Raw genomic sequence first — 20125 nt, 5'->3', positions numbered from 1 at the left:
AGAGGAACTTCTCCCCCAGGCAGCATTCCTTTCGCAGAGACCGCCGTCCCGGAGGTGCTCCCTCCGGTCCTCCCCCAGGGTCTCGTACCCAATGACGGGGTCCTGGTCCATGGCCCAGTGCAGATTGGAGGACGCCTGTCCTCGTTTCTGGGCGAGTGGACCAGGGTAACTTCAGACGCTTGGGTGCTGGAAGTCATCAGAGACGGCTACAAGCTAGAGTTCTGCCGACTCTTAAGAGACGGGTTTGTACTCTCTCCCTGCAAGTCTCCGGTCAAAGCTGTGGCAGTGCAGCAGACCTTGGACAATCTGATCCGCCTGGGTGCGGTCGTTCCGGTGCCAGAAAATCAGCTTGGCAAGGGACGTTACTCCATTTACTTTGTGGTACCAAAGAAAGGAGGTTCTGTCCGGCCTATCCTCGACCTCAAAGGGGTCAATCGGGCCTTGAAAGTTCGGCACTTTCGCATGGAGACTCTCCGCTCTGTTATAGCGGCAGTGAAGGCAGGGGAGTTCCTGGCATCCTTGGACATCAAGGAAGCGTACTTGCATATTCCCATCTGGCCTCCTCATCAACGCTTTCTGCGTTTTGCAGTCCTGGGCCGACACTTCCAGTTCAGAGCCCTCCCGTTCGGGTTGGCTACTGCTCCGCGAACCTTCTCCAAAGTAATGGTGGTCATCGCGGCCTTCCTGCGAAAGGAAGGAGTACAAGTCCATCCTTATCTGGACGACTGGTTGATCCGAGCCCCCTCTTATGCAGAGTGCGGCAAAGCTGTGGACCAGGTGATTGCTCTTTTGAGCTCCCTGGGGTGGATCATCAACTGGGAGAAAAGCCAGCTGCGCCCGACTCAGTCCCTGGAGTATCTGGGAGTTCGATTCGACACCCAAGTGGGCAGAGTGTTCCTGCCGGACAGTCGGATTGTCAAACTTCAGGCTCAGGTGGACCAGTTCCTAGTAGCCTCTCCTCTTCGGGCTTGGGACTATGTGCAGCTGTTGGGCTCTATGACGGCCACGATGGAAGTAGTGCCTTGGGCCAGGGCTCATATGAGACCACTACAACACTCTCTGCTGCAGCGCTGGACTCCGGTGTCGGAGGATTATGCTGTGCGCCTTCCCTTGGACCCAGCAGTGCGCAAGGCGCTGAGCTGGTGGCTGAAGACAGACAAGTTGTCTGCAGGGATGCCTCTTGTGACCCCGGAGTGGATTGTCGTCACGACGGACGCCTCTTTGATGGGCTGGGGAGCCCACTGCTTGAGAAGGACAGTGCAGGGGATCTGGTCTCTGGCAGAGGCAAAGTGGTCTATCAACCTCCTGGAACTCAGAGCCATTCGGTTGGCGCTTTTGGAGTTCCTCCCGGTACTGGCGTTGAAGCCAGTACGGGTCCTGTCGGACAATGCCACGGCTGTGGCCTATGTCAACCGCCAGGGATGTACCAAGAGCGCCCCTCTAGCCAAGGAAGCCATGAATCTATGCCAGTGGGCGGAAGCGAACCTGGAACAGCTGTCAGCGGCCCACATTGCCGGAGTCATGAATGTCAAGGCGGACTTTCTCAGTCGCCACACCTTGGATCCCGGAGAGTGGCAGTTATCGGCTCAGGCGTTCTTGGACATCACGAAGCGCTGGGGCCAGCCGAGCCTAGATCTGATGGCGTCATCGGCTAATTGCCAAGTGCCGCGCTTTTTCAGCAGAGGACGGGACCCTCGATCTCTGGGAGTAGATGCTCTTCTCCAACAGTGGCCGACACAGGAGCTTCTCTATGTGTTCCCGCCCTGGCCCATGTTGGGCAGGGTACTAGATCGGGTGGCAAAGCATCCGGGCCGAATAATCCTGGTGGGTCCGGACTGGCCCAGACGTCCCTGGTATGCGGACTTGATAAGGCTATCAGTGGACGACCCTCTGCGGCTGCCAGTGGAGCAGGGCCTGTTGCATCAGGGTCCCGTGGTGATGGAGGATCCCTCCCCCTTTGGTCTTACGGCCTGGCTATTGAGCGGCAGCGTCTGAGGAAGAAGGGCTTCTCAGACAAGGTCATCGCCACTATGCTGAGAGCGAGGAAGCGCTCTACTTCTACTGCTTACGCCAGGGTTTGGCGTACCTTTGCAGCGTGGTGTGAAGCAGGCTCACTTTCTCCCTTCACTGCTCCAATTTCTTCAGTGCTGGCGTTCCTGCAAGAAGGTCTGGAGAAGGGCCTGTCGCTCAGTTCCCTTAAAGTCCAGGTGGCGGCTTTGGCTTGCTTCAGGGGCCGCCTGAAGGGTGCTTCCCTGGCTTCGCAGCCAGATGTGGTACGTTTTCTCAAGGGAGTTAATCACCTGCGCCCTCCTCTGCACTCAGTGGTGCCTGCGTGGAATCTCAACCTGGTGCTAAGAGCCTTGCAGAAGCCGCCTTTTGAGCCCTTGTCGAGGGCATCTCTGAAAGACCTGACGTTGAAAGCAGTCTTTTTGGTGGCTATCACTTCAGCCAGAAGAGTTTCCGAGCTCCAGGCACTCTCATGTCGAGAGCCTTTTCTGCAGTTCACTGAGGCAGGAGTGACTATTCGCACAGTGCCTTCCTTCCTGCCCAAGATTGTTTCTCGCTTCCATGTGAATCAGCAGCTCTGTCTCCCTTCCTTTCGTAGGGAGGACTACCCAGAGGAATACTCTGCTCTCAAATATCTGGATGTGAGACGAGTCATCATCAGATACTTGGAAGTGACCAATGATTTCCGGAAATCGGATCATCTGTTTGTCCTGTTTGCAGGTCCTCGTAAGGGTCTGCAGGCATCTAAGCCTACAGTGGCAAGATGGGTCAAGGAAGCCATTGCAGCGGCTTATGTGACCGCGGGGAAGGTGCCGCCTATTCAGCTGAAGGCTCACTCCACTAGAGCTCAGGCGGCCTCGATGGCAGAGGCCGGGTCCGTCTCCTTGGAAGAGATATGCAAGGCGGCAACTTGGGCATCGGCCCATACCTTCTCCAAGCATTACCGCTTGACTGTGGCTGCTCGGGCGGAGGCCCGGTTTGGAGCTTCAGTGTTGCGGTCAGGGATTTCAATGTCCCGCCCTGGGTGAGTACTGCTTCGGTACATCCCACCAGTCTATGGATTGATCAGCATGATGATATGGAAGGTAAAATTATGTATCATACCTGATAATTTTCTTTCCATTAATCATAGCTGATCAATCCATAGCCCCTCCCAGATATCTGTACTGTTTATATTCTGGTTGCATTTCAGGTTCAAGTTTAGTCTTCAGTTCCTGTTCAGGAGGACTTCGTGTTCAAGTTTTTTCAATTGGATTCTTCAAGAGTTGAGACGAGTTTGTGTTACAGTGAGCTGCTGCATTCCTCTCCCCTCCGTTTTACGGGGCTGGATTGAGACATAAATTCTGCCGGTGCTCCCTCCCGCTTCGTGCGGCTGTAGGGCAGCTTTGTACCCCTCCCGCTTCGGCGGTGTTAGGGTCAGTCAGCTCCTCCCGTGGTTGCGGTTGCAGGATAAGCCAGATCCCCCCGCATCGGCGGGGTGGTGTCCCTCCCCCACTCCGCGGGGATGAGCTGGACGGATTCCCCTCCCCCACTTGTGTGGGGATGAGCTGGGTTATTTCCCCTCCCCCGTTTCGGCGGTGGTGAGCTGGGCAGAGTGTCCCTTTGTGGGTGTAATTCTCTAAGTGCTGAGTCCTGCGGATGGAGCTTTGATATCGACATACTGAGGAGTTTCCGGCAGCACATGACCACATATAGGGAGGCAAAAGCTTTGCTCTCTATCTCCACCTGCTGGTAGATGGACACAACCCACCAGTCTATGGATTGATCAACTATGATTAATGGAAAGAAAATTATCAGGTATGATACATAATTTTACCTTATTACAAGTTGTTAAAGTTGTTGTAATAAACATTACCTTTTATTTACAGTCATACGTCTTCTCAATTGTTTGAAGAGACTATCTTCCCCACCCCCTCTTTGTTTTTCCCTTATAAATTGTAAACCATTTTGAATGATGTATATCAATAAGATGATATATAAAATTACAAATAAATAAGAGGGTGTACCAGCTCAGTGAATTCTAAAAATTAAAATAGACAATATACAGAACTATAGAATGATTTTTAAATGTTAAACCAAAAGTCAACAAAACAAATGTAAAATTCAGCCTTTTTATTGAACGAATAGGTTTCTTGACAATTTTTAGGAGTTGGCATCCTTTGCCTTGGAGCTCTGCAGAATGAGCAAAACGTGATATTGCCAGGAAATATAAATGAATCCTAAAATAATTCCAAAGATAATGTATGTGTTAGACTTGTGAGACTTCTAAGAATTGGAAGTTAAATTGATCAGACACTGAAATTGACAGAAGATTGAACTGAGAGCAAGGTTTCTTAACATTACAAGCTATAAATTTGCATTGCCACCTCTGATCGCTCTAACGCATTAACTTGCACACTTTCCTTGTATTTCTCCTCTTCTTTTACAGTGGCATTGGAATGCATTTTATGATTCACTTATATTTTTTTGTCAGTGTCATTTTTAGCTCATTCATTTTGGGTCTAGAGAAGGAAAAGCCAACTCTCAAAAGTTAATCAAGAAATGTGTTGTTAATCAGTGGCGTTCCTAGGGGGGCTGACACCCGGGGCGGATCGCCGATGCAGCATCCCCCCCCCCCCGGAACCGCGTGACCCCCCCCCCCCCCCCCGGCGAAAGACCCCCCCCCCCCGGGTGCATGCCGCTGGGGGGGGGGGGGGGGGTGCCGCGCGCCTGCCGGCTCTTCGTTTTCATGCTCCCTCTGCCCCGGAACAGGAAGTAACCTGTTCCGGGGCAGAGGGAGCATGAAAACGAAGAGCCGACAGGCGCGCAACACCCCCCCCCCAGCGCCGCCCCCCCTTGGTACGCCACTGTTGTTAATCCACCAATAAGAAGGTATCACCTTATTTTAATTTTATATTTATTGACCTTTATTTTTGTGCATTCAAGTGGAATAATATGGTACCTATACTACTTTATCCATAGCTAGAATAGAAAGATGTATGTATCCTCTTTCTAACTAAGGGCCCTGTTTACTAAGCCACGCAAGAGGCACATTAATGTTTTTAGTACGCACAAACCGTGTAGACGCCCATAATATTCTTGTGGGCGTCTACATGGTTAGCGTGCGCTAATTTTTAGCATGTGCTAAAAATGCTAGTTCATCTTAGTAAACAGGGCCCTAAGTATTTAAGAACATAAGAATAGCCATATTGGGTCAGACCAATGGTCCATCTAGCCCAGTGTCCTGCTTCCAAGAGTGGCCAACCCAGTTCACAAGTACCAGGGCAGAAAGTCATATAGGAGCAACATTCCATGCTACCAATCGCAGGGCAAGCAGTAGCTTCCCCCATGTCCATCTCAATAACAAGCTGTTTGTTAAAAATTGATGGATCACTTTTTTTAAATGCATAAGTCAAAGCGATTTACTTTAAAAATTCAAAAATCAGAACTAAAGTAAGAAAAGAATGACATAAAATTATAGGACAGGGAACAAACACATCAAAGGTCAAACAAGCATCACATATCTATCCTTCTGTACTGGAATCCGAAGTGTCCACCAGTTCACTAAGAGAATGCCCTGGAAAAAAAATAAGTCTTTAAATTGACCTTGAGTTTTTCAAGGATGGTTCGGCCTTGAGGTCAAGAGGAAGATTATTCCAAAGGTAAGGGGTCAAAAAATAAAAAGCACTTTAACAGGTTACTTTCCAGTAGGCATAGTACAGGCTAGGCAACACCAACCTGTGATCATTTATGGAACACAAGCAATGGGAGGGAGCATAGGGAAGTTAGTTTTGCCAGATATTCTAGAAAACCAGTATAAACAGCTTTATGGGTCAACGTAAGAATTATAAACTGCATACATATATGAATAGACAACCAATGTAGTCTCATCAACAAAGGTGTTGAGTGATCCCCATACCTCGCAAAATACAGTAGATGTGCAGCTGTGTTTTGCAAGGTCTGTAATCTCTCGACTTCATAATTTGGGATACCAGCATAAATAACATTGCAGAAATCCAACTGCAAGCCAGCGAATGCATGGAACAGTGTATGAAGTGCATTAAATTTAAGAATGCCCCTAACAGTCTTTAACCTCCGAAGGGCAAAAAAAGCCTTTCTTGAGAATTGTAGAGATATGAGTTGAAAAACTAAGCCAGGAGTCCAGAGTTACACCTAAATACTTAAATTGGGTAACTGACTGAATAGGGGTACCAAATAGTATGAGGAACAGTGTTGGAACTTGTGCATAGCCAGTTAACCAACAAGCAGTTGTTTTGTGGGGATTTAAAATCAAACCTTTCTTGCTTAACCATGAAGAAACCTGATTCAAACATTTTTGAAGAGGGGTAAGATCTGGTGCAATTTTAGAGATGTAGTAAACAATGAAGATATCATCTGCATAAAGATATGTGCTAAGACCAGAAAGCTGAATTAGATGTGCAAACGGGCTCAGATAAATATTGAATAGGATGGGGGAGAGGATGGAGCCCTGTGGGACTCCACAAGTCAAAGCCTATAATTCAGATTGACCACTTGAGGTGAAGTAAGATGGACTTTTCCTCCAGGATTTTGTCCAAACCTTTTCAGGGTACTCAACAGTCATCTTCCCTGTAGGGCTTCTATAGCATAGTATCTCCAAACAGGTTTCAGTTTTCCGTAGATGAGTCTTGCTGCCGTGTTTTGCATGGTCTGGAGTTTCCTTAATGTTTGTTCTTTGCAACCTGCATAGATTCCATTGCAATAATCTAGGTGGCTTAGTACCGTTGATTGTATCAGGTTGCGGAAGGTTGCCCTCGGGAAGTATTGTTTCACGCGTTTGAGTTTCCACATTGAGTAGAACATTTTCTTTGTTGTTGATTTTACTTGGTTCTCTAGTGTAAGGATACGGCCCATTGTGATACTGAGGATTTTCAGGCTATTGGGAAGAGAGGATGAGACAGTGTGTTTTTTCTTTGTTGAGTTTTAGTTTGAATGCGTTTGCCCACGATTCAATGGTGTTCAGGCCCAGCTTTATTTCAGTAGTGATTTCTGTCAAGTTAATTCTATAAGGGATGTATATGATGACATCGCCTGCATAGATGAAAGGGTTAAGGCCTTGGTTGGACAAGCTCTTGGCTAATGGAGTTGTCATTAGATTGAAAAGGATCAGCGATAATGGTGAGCCTTGTGGTACTCTGCAATCTGCTTTCCAAGGTGAAGATATGTTTGCTTTTGATTTTACTTGGTATGTGGTTAGGAAACCCTTAATCCAGTTGAGTATGTTGCCGCCGATTCCGAATTCCTCGAGTAGTCTTATTAAGATATTGTGCTTTACCATGTCGAATGTGCTAGACATGTCTAATTGGAGGAGGAGGATGTTGTTTCCTCTAGCTATTTCCTGCTTGAACTTGGTTACTAGAGTGAGTACCTTTTATTTCTAATTTATGTTATATTTCTCTACTTTAAATGCAATAATATTCTGTATCTCTCCTTTTGGTAGTGGCATCTGCCATTACGGCATAATGTAAGCCACATTGAGCCTGCAAAGAGGTGGGAAAATGTGGGATACAAATGCAATAAATAAAATAAATAATAATACTGTTTCTGTGCTGTGTAGAGGACGGAAATCTGACTGAGACTCGTGTAGTATTGAGAATTTGTTTAGGTTTGCCCAACTTTTATTGTCCTTTATATACCGCCTTTCACTGGCAAATAGCAAAGTGGTTTATAATAAAAATTCATTAAAAACAAAAGAACTCCAATTCAAATAGTACTTGTACAGTCTGGATCCCACAAATGACGACAAAAACAGATCAGGATCGAGGCTGGCGTGGGCTTTGACAGCAACTCCAGTAGTTGGGAAATAAGATTGGTGCTAGGCAGACTTCTATGGTTTGTGCCCCAAAATTGGCAGGGAGAGACAAAGATAAAGTATACTAGTATTTAATCATGAAGAAGTGGATCCTGTGCAGATTCAACTCTGGCCACCTTGATGGACAGACTAGATGGACTGTGCAGGTTTTAATCTGCTGACGTGGCTTGTATTTGCTGCTGTTTGTCCGTTATAAGTTTTCTTACTGTATTGGTTGTAAATCATAATTTCAATGCTAGTAAAAGGAAAACCGGGATCTATAGACTGCGAAGGTAAGGGAGATATACAGAGGAAGATTCAGAAATAGGCATAAAGAATGAATGAAGGAAAAAAAATGAGGCAGAAACAGGCAGGGAGACCTGCACCTCCTTTCCTCCCTATGCCCCTTCCTCTGCCGTGTCACCTGCAACTGCCTCTTACAGATAAACAGTTTCTCACTTCTTAATCTGTTTACTTCCTGGAAGATTTTCAAGAAAAGTTCAAGTTGGTTTTATAATAACATCAGAAATAAATGTAGAAACCACAGAATATAACACAAATAAAGACCCTCAGGTCCATCAAGTCTGCCTAATTTCCTTTCCTATTGTAATACTATACAGCCACTTGATGTCTGATTTTACTTTTTTGACATCTGATTTAACATTTTTTTTTCATATAACCAAAGATTCTCTGTCTTTATCACACACCATCCTTAATTCAGTTACTGTGCATGCTTCCTCCGGGATGCTGCTTGATGCAGACAGCACCTTTTCTATGAAAAAATATTTCCAAATGTTATTCCTCAGTCTACCCACTTTGAGCCTCATTTCATGGCCTCTTGTTTTAGTATATCCTTTTCACTGAAGAAGGCTTGCTTTCTGTGCAGTAGTTACGTTTTTGGAGTATTTAAATATCTCCATGATATTCCCCCATTCTCACCTTTCCATGTCTATTTAGGTTCTTAAGAATCATTTCACATGGCTTATGGTGTCAACTCTTCAAGACTTTGGTAACTGTTCTCTGAATTACCTCTACTATTTTGGAGGTGTGTCTCTAGACTTGGACATGATACTCCAGACATGAGTCCATCCAGCACTTTTCTTCCCTCTCTTCCTCCTCCCCGTGGGTCTCACGTACAGGTTCCTGCAGCTGGCAGCGATTCACAGTCAGAGGCCATCTCCAGCTTTCCTTCTGCTGCATCCCACCCTCTTACTACTGCTAAACAGGAAGTTGCAGTAGAGATGGCGGGACGTGGCAGAAGGAAGGCCACGGAGACAGTCTCTTACTGTGAATCGCTGCCAGCTGCAGGATCCTGTAAGTGAGACCTACTGGGAGGAAGATGGGAAGGGAGGAAAGGAATTTTTTTTACTTCGGGAACAAAGCTTTTTTGTTTCTGCATCTGTGGCAGAACATCTGAGCAAACATTCCTAAGTAAGCGACACTCTCAATTTGTATGAATGATCACTCACAAGCTCACCTTGGAGAGGACACTGGTTGTAATATATATGCAGCAGTAAATTTGAAAAAGATTTGTGAGCCCCTTGAGTGGTCTATATTTGAGCACAACTTAGGATCTAATCCTGTTTTGGATGTAACCCACACTCTGATGAAAGAGAGGGAATATATTTTGATCAACAAAAGGATTACATATTGACTATCCTTATGTGAAAAAGAACGTGAACTCTTGATTTAGCAACTAGTGGCATTTCCATGAGCAGAAGTAATTTCAACCAAACATTGCCTGTACCTGTTGATCAGGCTCTCACATTGCCCTTGAGGAAATTAGGCCCATATAACTGTTTTAGCTCTGTGAAATTTGAGGGCAAAATGTCAACAGTCCTGATTTCTACAAATATGGGTATAGTAGAGTCCCGATTATTCAATCTTCTTTTATCTTAATTCTGGATTATCTGATTGTTGCTAATCTGGTCTCCGCCCCCTCTCCGACCCCTGAAATGCCTCCTTCCTTCCCCAATCCACCCGTAGGCCCCCTGTGCCTACTTTATAGTCCTTGGTGGTCTAGTGGTATAGTCGGAGCAGGAGCAATCGCCGGTTGTTACTGCCCATGCCAGAACCTCTAGCAGCAGTAATGCGAGACTGCTGCTAGAGGCCATGGCAGACATTTTGAGATTGGAGCTGGTATGGGCAGGAGCAACTGGAGATTGCTTCTGTTCATACGGACATACTTCAATCTCAAGTTGGCTTCCACAGCCTCTAGCAACAGTCTTGCAAAAATGCTGCAAGAGGTTGCAACAGCCATTTTGAAAGCACAGCTAGCATGGGCAGGAATGACTGAGGATCACTCCTACCTAGCTATACCACTAGACTGCCAAGGACTGTGTTAAGATAGACTGGGGGGGGGGGAGCCTATGGGTGGATAGACGTAGGTGGGTGGGAGGAGACCCCTGGCGGATCTGAAGAGGGGTCTAATCCTGTTTGGGGGAGGGAGGAAGGGAGATACTCAGTGTAGCAGTGGTACACCAATGCACTGTGCAGTGCACAAAGTTACTCATACAACATTTTCGATTGTCTGACCACTTGTTGGTCCTATTGGGTAGTTGGAACTCTACTGTATTTAAAATACATTGCTAATTTTGTACATATCTTTCTGAAGCAGAAGGCCTGTGAGATTGCTGTGTCCGTGTGTGTCATATTTATACCAGATTTTCAGATCACATTGGGGGAGAGGGATATGACTTCTAAAATGGGGTCTTTGGGGGGGGGGGGGAGGGAGGAAGGTTCTGAGAGAGTTTCTTGCTTGAGAAATGGTTTTGAGGATAGTCAGGAACATGTCCTTGTCCTTGAATTTATTGATTTAAGTTAGCAAGCACTAGGCTGTGAATTTATATCTTGCTGCATTCAGAATAGCAGCTGTAAACCATTTAACACATTTTTGTTCTATATCAACATTTATATTTGTGCCCTGGAGGCAGAATGAATTTATAAGGCAAACCATTATTTTACATTGTGGAATTACATTTGCTATTAAACCATTCTTGGTAGTGATCTTGATTTATCCTACGTGAGCAACTGAGAACCATCTGTATAGTATAATCGTGAAAAGGAATGAGCTGAGTGAAATCATATTCACAAAAGGTTATTCCTATAATTTAAGATAAGTATCAGCAAAGATAGGCTAGATAATCAGTTCTCAAGCTTGAATGGCTTTGTGCTTGCATTTCAACATCTTATATTCAAGTATAATTTAGATTTTTTTTTGCTGTTGTTGGAGTAGTCAACAGGAAGAGAATGAGGTTGGCATGTTGAGCCCTGTTACAATGAGAGAACAAGGAAATATTGCAGAATAGCATGCTGTCTCAACTTGGTAAACCAAATCCGCCATGGCAATTTGGATAGTAATTTTTCTGAATGCTTTGTCGCAGGAGGTGCTGAAACAGCTACAGGGAAGCATTGAAGATGAGGCTATGGCATCTTCTGGGCAAATTGATTTGCTGGAGCGACTTAAAGGTGTGGCCCTGTGATTTGTTCATGTCACTATTAGCCTTTTTTTGTGTAGTAGTAGTAGTAGTAGTGATAGCAATGACTACACTTTATAATGTATCTAAATGAGTGGCTTAGTAATTAGTATAATGGAGTAAGAAACCAAAGACCATTATTTGTAATTCTGCTTTTCTCCCTTATCCTTGCTATGACTGTGAACATTGAACTCTTACTGTCTTAGGTAGGAGATTTTAAGTTGTTTGGTGGCAAGAACATTGTACCTGCATACAACTTGAAAGGGATATAATAAATGCCAAAATATCTGGAAATATCTTTGTGTGACCATTAATTCTTATCCATGGCGTTTATGAAATATCTGCAACTACAATCCTTAGTTGAACTTGACTAGTATATTTATGTGCTGTACTAAAAGGTACAATATTTGGGGAATATGTCTAGGTTTTCAAAGTATAAATATGGTAAGATGCCCTAATTTTTTAACCTCTATTGTGTAACATTTATCTCTTCATCTATTTTTCTCTTTTTGCTTTTTCTTCTTTTGTTTTTGTTTTCAGAATTGAATTTGGAGAGCAGCAATTTTGTTGGGCTGAAGCTAAGGCCAAAAATGTCCCTGCGGTCTTGTGGAAGTAGAGAAGGGTCTGTGTCTGGTCGATCTGGAGAGTCCAGTCCTGTTCCTGTAGGTTCATTTCCAAGACGAGGTTTTACAAATGGAAGCAGAGAGAGCCCTGGTTGTTTGGAAGAACTAGAAAAAGAGAGGTAATTTTTCTTATGTACATTGTGCCACAGGTTACAATTTATTTACTTTTTAATTTAAAACTACTGAATAATACATCTCAAAAAGAATAATAAAAATTTTACCAACATATTAAAAAGTAAATATTAACATATAGTCAGTTATACTTGAAACCGAATTTTATTAATCAACATTTATATTCAAAAATTACCCTCTTTTAATCTTACTCAATACCTTAATTTCCACATACACTGTCACCATGCATGCCCTCAATCAACCTAACACATACCCCTCATGAAAACTCACTAATACATTTCAATCCTAAATACTCGCTAAATACCCAGATCAGCTACCATTATAACCGTCCATGTTGATCATTCATGATTTAAACATTGGCTAATAGTCCCATTCCACGATATTCCATCAACAATCACTTGATAGTCTGCTGTACTTCTGTCCAACTCGTGCAATCACTTTAATCTTGTTTGGAGATATCACATTTCAAAACTCCTTGTGGATCAATGAATACTTAAACGAGTAACATATTCACATCTTTGAGATTTCCATTACTTGTTTCAATCCACATCCACTCGAACAACATACCCCAGACTCAACACAGTCTGCATTTCGCTATAACAGCGTCATCAGGAGTCAGGTCCTACAAGAACCAACATACATGGTGATTCTTTATGATTTTCTCAATAATTATACATACCTACTCCTATAAATCCATCTCAATGGTACTCACATTTAGAAGATATAAACACCTCTTGGATGCAAGATAAGTAAGGCATTCCACCTTCCACACATTCACGCGCTCAGCAAAAAAACGCCGGCACATGTGCAGTGGAACCTGGTATTCTCCTCCTATTAATACTGCCCAAACTCCTCCTACCTTCACACTACAGCCACTCAACCTCTTTGTTTAGACCCAATGGTTCGACAGTGTTCCACATAAATATAGTTCTTTGCTCTCGCCGTAGCAATTGTCGTGAAACATTCCCCCCCCCCCCCCCCCCCCCCCCCCCCCCCCCCCGGCTCCTGCTTTTAACCTTCATTAACACCACAAATCGTATCTCTTCCAATGCGTGTCCTTCCTCAACCCAATGCGCTACTAGTGGCGACTCCTGCTTGCTCCAACCAAATATTACTTAAATGTTGGGCAATCCTGCTCTTCGCTTTTCTAATAGTGTGACCTACATACCAGAGTGCACACGGACAACATATCCCATAAATGCACTGTCTGGTGTTACAATCAGTGTGCGCCCGTAACTTAAATATATGCCCATCTGAATGGGGTATCACCACTTGTGTAACTTGCAACACATACTTACAATATGCACACCCCCCACAAGCGGTGTGTCCTGGGACTGCATCATCTATCTGCTCCAACTGCATTGTTTTATAATGGGATAAAAGTTCTCACATGTTGCGCCCTCGAGTGTAGGTAAACCTAGGGATCTGCTGAAACCCCTCATGAACTGTGACCATTGGCCACATTTTTAAAATGATGTTTTCCACTGCCATGCCATTGTTAGTGTAAGGTAAAATACAGGTAAGCCTACGGGGCTGCTGTTGCTTATTGGAACTAGACAACCATTCCCGCTGGGCAATAAATGCGCGCTTGGCTGCCTTGTGTATCACTCTAGATGGGTATCCCCTCTGTCTAAAGTGCTGCATCATACACTCTGCTTGTTCTTGATATGTGCTCCGAGCAGAGCACAACCTATGAATGTGTAGAAACTGGCCTATTGGTATGCTATTCTTTAAACGCTTCAGGTGATGACTACTATAGTACAATAATGCATTCCGGTCTGTAACCTTACGGAACGCCTGCGTAACAAAGGTTCCTTGTTTCACCAAACAAGATTAAAGTAATTGCACGAGTTGGACAGAAGTACAGCAGACTATCAAGTGATTGTTGATGGAATATCGTGGAATGGGACTATTAGTCAATGTTTAAATCATGAATGATCAACATGGACGGTTATAATGGTAGCTGATCTGGGTATTTAGCGAGTAGTTAGGATTGAAATGTATTAGTGAGTTTTCATGAGGGGTATGTGTTAGGCTGATTGAGGGCATGCATGGTGAGAGTGTATGTGGAAATTAAGGTTTCCATATCATCAAGCTGATCAATCCATAGACTGGTGGGTTGTGTCCATCTACCAGACATCCTATAGTATATCTCCTATCAAACTGAGCTCTCTTTTTCATCAAGCACTGCCATTTCCTCCCCTCACCCTCCCCACTGACAGTTTGAACTTCGTGGGTGTGGCTTGGATCTCTTTCAGGGAGAGAAAACTAACAACTTATAGCAGCAGCTTCAGAGAGCATTTTCCATCTCACAGATAGGCTGCAGAGAATACCTTCTCCTGCTTTAGACTTAGCCTGGCCTCAGAATGACATCCTATAGTATATCTCCTATCAAACTGAGCTCTCTTTTTCATCAAGCACTGCCATTTCCTCCCCTCACCCTCCCCACTGACAGTTTGAACTTCGTGGGTGTGGCTTGGATCTCTTTCAGGGAGAGAAAACTAACAACTTATAGCAGCAGCTTCAGAGAGCATTTTCCATCTCACAGATAGGCTGCAGAGAATACCTTCTCCTGCTTCCACCCACCCTACCCCTCTACCCACCCACCCCTAGAGTGACATGTCTTATATAACCTCCCTATCAACCCACTCATTACTTTACCTCACCCATTTCTATTCTTCTATCACCTTCTCCCACTACTCCAACCAGAGTTACACCTAATCACACTGACCACCCTTCAACATCTTCTGTCCTTCTGTGACTGTTCTCTTGTGCTTGACTGCTTAAATATTTTAAATTTAAATGCTTTACTTTTTGTCTATTAGATTGTAAGCTCTTTGAGCAGGGACTGTCTTTCTTCTGTGTTTGTACAGCGCTGCGTACACTTTGTAGCGCTCTAGAAATGTTAAATAGTAGTAGTAGTAGTAGTACCAGCAGGTGGAGATAGAGAGCAAAGCTTTTGCCTCCCTATATGTGGTCATGTGCTGCCGGAAACTCCTCAGTATGTTCTCTATCTCAGCAGGTGGTGGTCACACACAGCAGCAGCTCTGGCTAGGCCTCCAAGCCTAATTTTTAGGTTTTGTTGAGTGCCTGGGGTTGAGGGCTCTTTTGAGCAAGTGCAAACCTGGTGGTGCCAGGTCCCTCCTTTTCTCCCCCCTCCCGCTGGCTCCGTTAAAAAAAAAAAAAAAAAAAAAAAAATTTTTGGACGTCCTTAAAGGCGTTTATTTCGACGTTTATTTAAGCGTCTATTGCAGCTACTCACTGGGACACCAGGTCGTTACAGCTCGGAGCGGACAGCAGGTAATTTTTACCTTTTTATAGCGGGCAGGGGGTTTCCCGATTCTTCTCCTCGTGGCATATGGCGTCGGAGGGCGAGGGCGCAAAGGGTCGCTCCCCGGGTCGCTTGAGCGCTTCTAGAGGGGATGCGGGGGTCTTCAAGCCTGATTCGCCCTTGTTGGGTGACAGTTTCGTGACCGATGAATGTCCCGGTCCTTCCTCCGGCGTGGCGGTTTTTCCCGCCATAAATGCCCATCCCCCGCTCCTTGCCTCCGCCATCTTGGCCGGCCACGCGGCTCGGACGGCTTCTTCTTGGGCCGCCCTTGAGGTTGGAGACATTAATGCCATGAACGCCCTTAATTTGGGCGACGGCACAGAAGCGGCTAAAGTTAAGAGCCGTTCTTCCCGCGCGGCTCCTTCGCGGAGTTTCGCGCCGGACGCCATTTTGGATGCGCAGCATGTCTCTCCCCCGCTATTGCGAGCGCCGGTTGAGGGTGCGTCTAGGGCTGTTGCCCAGACTGCGGAAGTGCACAGTCTGGGGGGTTTCTCCCCCGAGTTTGTTTTGCTGCTGCATCAGGCCTTCCTCATGCACAACGCTGCCCCTGCTCCCTCGTCTGGTAAAGAGGTTGAGGTTCCCAGAGGTAAACGCCCTCGGGTTGATTCCCAGGCCTTGGAGGAATTTGTCTCCTCCGATGTAGATGAGGGCAGCGTGTCTGAGGTCTCCCAACGGTCCTTTGCAGATTCCTTGGAGGAGACAGATCCCCGCTCGGATGGAGCGGATGACCCCTCTGCAGCGCGGCTTTTTAGCCCAGAGGATTTGCCCAACCTGTTGTTACAGGCCATGGACACTTTGAAGATTTCCTCTCCGGAGGATGTCTCTCCCTCAGCCCCTGTTGGCTCTGCCATTATGCTGGGGACGAAGCGCCCGCCTAGAACCTTCCACGTGCATGATGCCATGCACACCTTAATTTCGGCTCAATGGGATGTCCCTGAAGCGAGCCTTAAAGTGGCTAGGGCTATGTCCCGCCTCTATCCTTTGGCTGTGAGTGAACGTGAGGCCTATCTGTGGCCTACCGTGGATTCTTTAATCACTGCGGTGACTAAGAAAACGGCGTTGCCGGTGGAAGGTGGCACGGCCCTAAAGGACGCCCAAGACAGAAGATTGGAGGCGGCCTTAAGGTCGTCCTTTGAGGCGGCTGCTTTAAGTTTGCAGGCCTCAGTTTGCGGCTCCTATGTGGCCAGGGCGTGCCTGACTATGGTGCAGCGGGCTTCCCCCCTCGGATCATTCCTTGAGGGCTGATTGGCCGGCCCTGGAATCGGGCTTAGCCTATTTGGCAGACTTGCTGTATGATGTCTTGAGGGCCTCAGCGAAAGGCATGGCTCAGACAATCTCTGCGCGGCGGTGACTTTGGCTGAAACATTGGTCTGCTGACCACGCCTCTAAATCCCGCCTGGCTAGGTTGCCTTTTAAAGGCAAGCTGCTCTTTAGGGTCGAGCTGGACAAAATCGTGACCGATCTCGGCACGTCTAAGGGCAAGAAATTACCAGAGGTCAGGGCTCGGGCTAGTACTCGTCCCGGTACCTCCAGAGGACGGTTTCAGGAAGCCCGTCGGTACCGCCCGGGCAAGTCGGGTTCCTCTGCCCCCTCTTCCTTCAAGAGGAATTTCTCCCCCAAGCAGCATTCCTTTCGCAGAGACCGCCGTCCCGGAGGTGCTCCCTCCGGTCCTCCCCCAGGGTCTCGTACCCAATGACGGGGTCTTGGTCCACGCCCCAGTGCAGATTGGAGGACGGCTGTCCTCGTTTCTGGGCGAGTGGACCACAATAACTTCAGACGCGTGGGTGCTGGAAGTCATCAGAGACGGCTACAAAACTAGAGTTCTGCCGACCCTTAAAAGACGGGTTTGTACTCTCTCCCTGCAAGTCTCCGGTCAAAGCTGTGGCAGTGCAGCAGACCTTGGACAATCTGATCCGCCTGGGCGCGGTCGTTCCGGTGCCAGAAAGTCAGCTTGGCAAGGGACGTTACTCCATTACTTTGTGGTACCAAAGAAAGGAGGTTCTGTCCGGCCTATCCTCGACCTCAAAGGGGTCAATCGGGCCTTGAAAGTTCGGCACTTTCGCATGGAGACTCTCCGCTCTGTTATAGCGGCAGTGAAGGCAGGAGAGTTCCTGGCATCCTTGGACATCAAGGAAGCGTACCTGCATATTCCCATCTGGCCTCCTCATCAACGCTTTCTGCGTTTTGCAGTCCTGGGACGACACTTCCAGTTCAGAGCCCTCCCTTTCGGGTTGGCTACTGCTCCGCGGACCTTTTCCAAAGTAATGGTGGTCATCGCGGCCTTCCTACGAAAGGAAGGGGTACTAGTCCATCCTTATCTGGACGACTGGTTGATCTGAGCCCCCTCTTATGCAGAGTGCGGCAAAGCTGTGGACCGGGTAGTTGCTCTTTTGAGCTCCCTGGGATGGATCATCAACTGGGAGAAGAGCCAGCTGCGCCCGACTCAGTCCCTGGAGTACCTGGGAGTTCGATTCGACACCCAAGTGGGCAGAGTGTTCCTGCCAGACAATCGGGTTGTCAAACTTCAGGCTCAGGTGGACCAGTTCCTAGTAGCCTCTCCCCTTCGGGCTTGGGACTATGTGCAGCTGTTGGGCTCTATGACGGCCACGATGGAAGTTGTGCCCTGGGCCAGGGCTCATATGAGACCGCTTCAACACTCTTTGCTGCAGCGCTGGACTCCGATGTCGGAGGATTATGCTGTGCGCCTTCCCTTGGACCCAGCAGTGCGCAAGGCGCTGAGCTGGTGGATGCAGACAGACAAGTTGTCTGCGGGAATGCCTCTGGTGACCCCAGAGTGGATTGTCGTCACGACGGACGCCTCGTTGTCGGGCTGGGGAGCCCACTGCTTGGGAAGGACAGCGCAGGGGCTCTGGTCTCCTGCAGAGGCAAAGTGGTCTATCAACCTCCTGGAACTCAGAGCCATTCGGTTGGCGCTTTGGAGTTCATCCCGGTACTGGTGTTGAAGCCTGTACGGGTCCTGTCGGACAATGCCACGGCTGTGGCCTATGTCAACCGCCAGGGAGGTACCAAGAGCGCCCCTCTAGCCAAGGAGGCTATGAATCTTTGCCAGTGGGCGGAAGTGAACCTGGAGCAGCTTTCAGCGGCCCACATTGCCGGAGTCATGAATGTCAAGGCGGACTTTCTCAGTCGCCATACCTTGGAGCCCGGAGAGTGGCAGCTATCTGCTCAGGCTTTCTTGGACATCACGAAGCGCTGGGGCCAGCCGAGCCTAGATCTGATGGCGTCATCGGCCAATTGCCAAGTGCCGCGCTTTTTCAGCAGAGGACGGGACCCTCGATCCCTGGGAGTAGATGCTCTTCTCCAACAGTGGCCGACACAAGAGCTTCTCTATGTGTTCCCGCCCTGGCCCATGTTGGGCAGGGTGCTAGACCGGGTGGCAAAGCATCCCGGCAGGGTAATCCTGGTGGGTCCGGATTGGCCCAGACGTCCCTGGTATGCGGACTTGATCAGGCTCTCAGTCGACGATCCTCTGCGGCTGTCAGTGGAGCAGGGCCTGTTACATCAGGGTCCCGTGGTGATGGAGGATCCCTCCCCCTTTGGTCTTACGGCCTGGCTATTGAGCGGCAGCGTCTGAGGAAGAAGGGCTTCTCAGACAAGGTCATCGCCACTATGCTGAGAGCGAGGAAGCGCTCTACTTCTACTGCTTACGCCAGGGTTTGGCGTATCTTTGCAGCGTGGTGTGAAGCAGGCTCCCTTTCTCCCTTCACTGCTCCAATTTCTTCAGTGTTGGCATTCCTGCAAGAAGGTCTGGAGAAAGGCCTGTCGCTCAGTTCCCTTAAAGTCCAGGTAGCGGCTCTGGCTTGCTTCAGGGGCCGCCTGAAGGGTGCTTCCCTGGCTTCGCAGCCAGATGTGGTGCGCTTTCTCAAGGGAGTTAATCACCTGCGCCCTCCTCTGCACTCAGTGGTGCCTGCGTGGAATCTCAACCTGGTGCTAAGAGCATTGCAGAAGCCGCCTTTTGAACCCTTGTCGAGGGCATCTCTGAAAGACCTGACGTTGAAAGCAGTCTTTTTGGTGGCTATCACTTCAGCCAGAAGAGTTTCCGAGCTCCAGGCGCTCTCATGTCGAGAGCCTTTTCTGCAGTTCACTGAGGCAGGAGTGACTATTCGCACAGTGCCTTCCTTCCTGCCCAAGATTGTTTCTCGCTTCCATGTGAATCAGCAGCTCTGTCTCCCTTCCTTTCGTAGGGAGGACTACCCAGAGGAGTACTCTGCTCTTAAATATCTGGATGTGAGACGAGTCATCATCAGATACTTGGAAGTGACCAATGATTTCCGGAAATCGGATCATCTGTTTGTCCTGTTTGCAGGTCCTCGTAAGGGTCTGCAGGCTGCTAAGCCTACAGTGGCAAGATGGGTCAAGGAAGCCATTGCAGCGGCTTATGTGGCCGCGGGGAAGGTGCCGCCTATCCAGCTGAAGGCTCACTCCACGAGAGCTCAGGCGGCCTCGATGGCAGAGGCCGGATCCGTCTCCTTGGAAGAGATATGCAAGGCGGCAACTTGGGCTTCGGCTCATACATTCTCCAAGCATTACCGTTTGACTGTGGCTGCACGGGCGGAGGCCCGGTTTGGAGCTTCAGTGTTGAGGTCAGGGATTTCAATGTCCCGCCCTGGGTGAGTACTGCTTCGGTACATCCCACCAGTCTATGGATTGATCAGCTTGATGATATGGAAGGTAAAATTATGTATTATCATACCTGATAATTTTCTTTCCATTAATCATAGCTGAT

General features: G+C 47.5%; 1 protein-coding gene across 3 annotated transcripts in view; it reads left to right on the top strand.

Moving 5' to 3' along the window:
• The window catches only part of LOC115463193 (adenomatous polyposis coli protein-like), a 343184-nt gene that overhangs the window by 140753 nt on the left and 182306 nt on the right, over positions 1-20125 (top strand). For 2 of the 3 annotated variants that reach the window (XM_030193482.1, XM_030193483.1), the window contains 2 exons: positions 11200-11284; positions 11833-12034. In XM_030193482.1, coding sequence (XP_030049342.1) covers positions 11200-11284; positions 11833-12034 — 287 coding nt within the window. The remainder of the gene's footprint in view (positions 1-11199; positions 11285-11832; positions 12035-20125) is intronic. The other variant, XM_030193484.1, reaches the window with a different exon arrangement.

This window comes from Microcaecilia unicolor, chromosome 2 (genome assembly GCF_901765095.1).
Source record: "Microcaecilia unicolor chromosome 2, aMicUni1.1, whole genome shotgun sequence".
NCBI lineage: Eukaryota > Metazoa > Chordata > Amphibia > Gymnophiona > Siphonopidae > Microcaecilia > Microcaecilia unicolor.
This window is presented reverse-complemented; position numbering and strand designations above follow the sequence as displayed.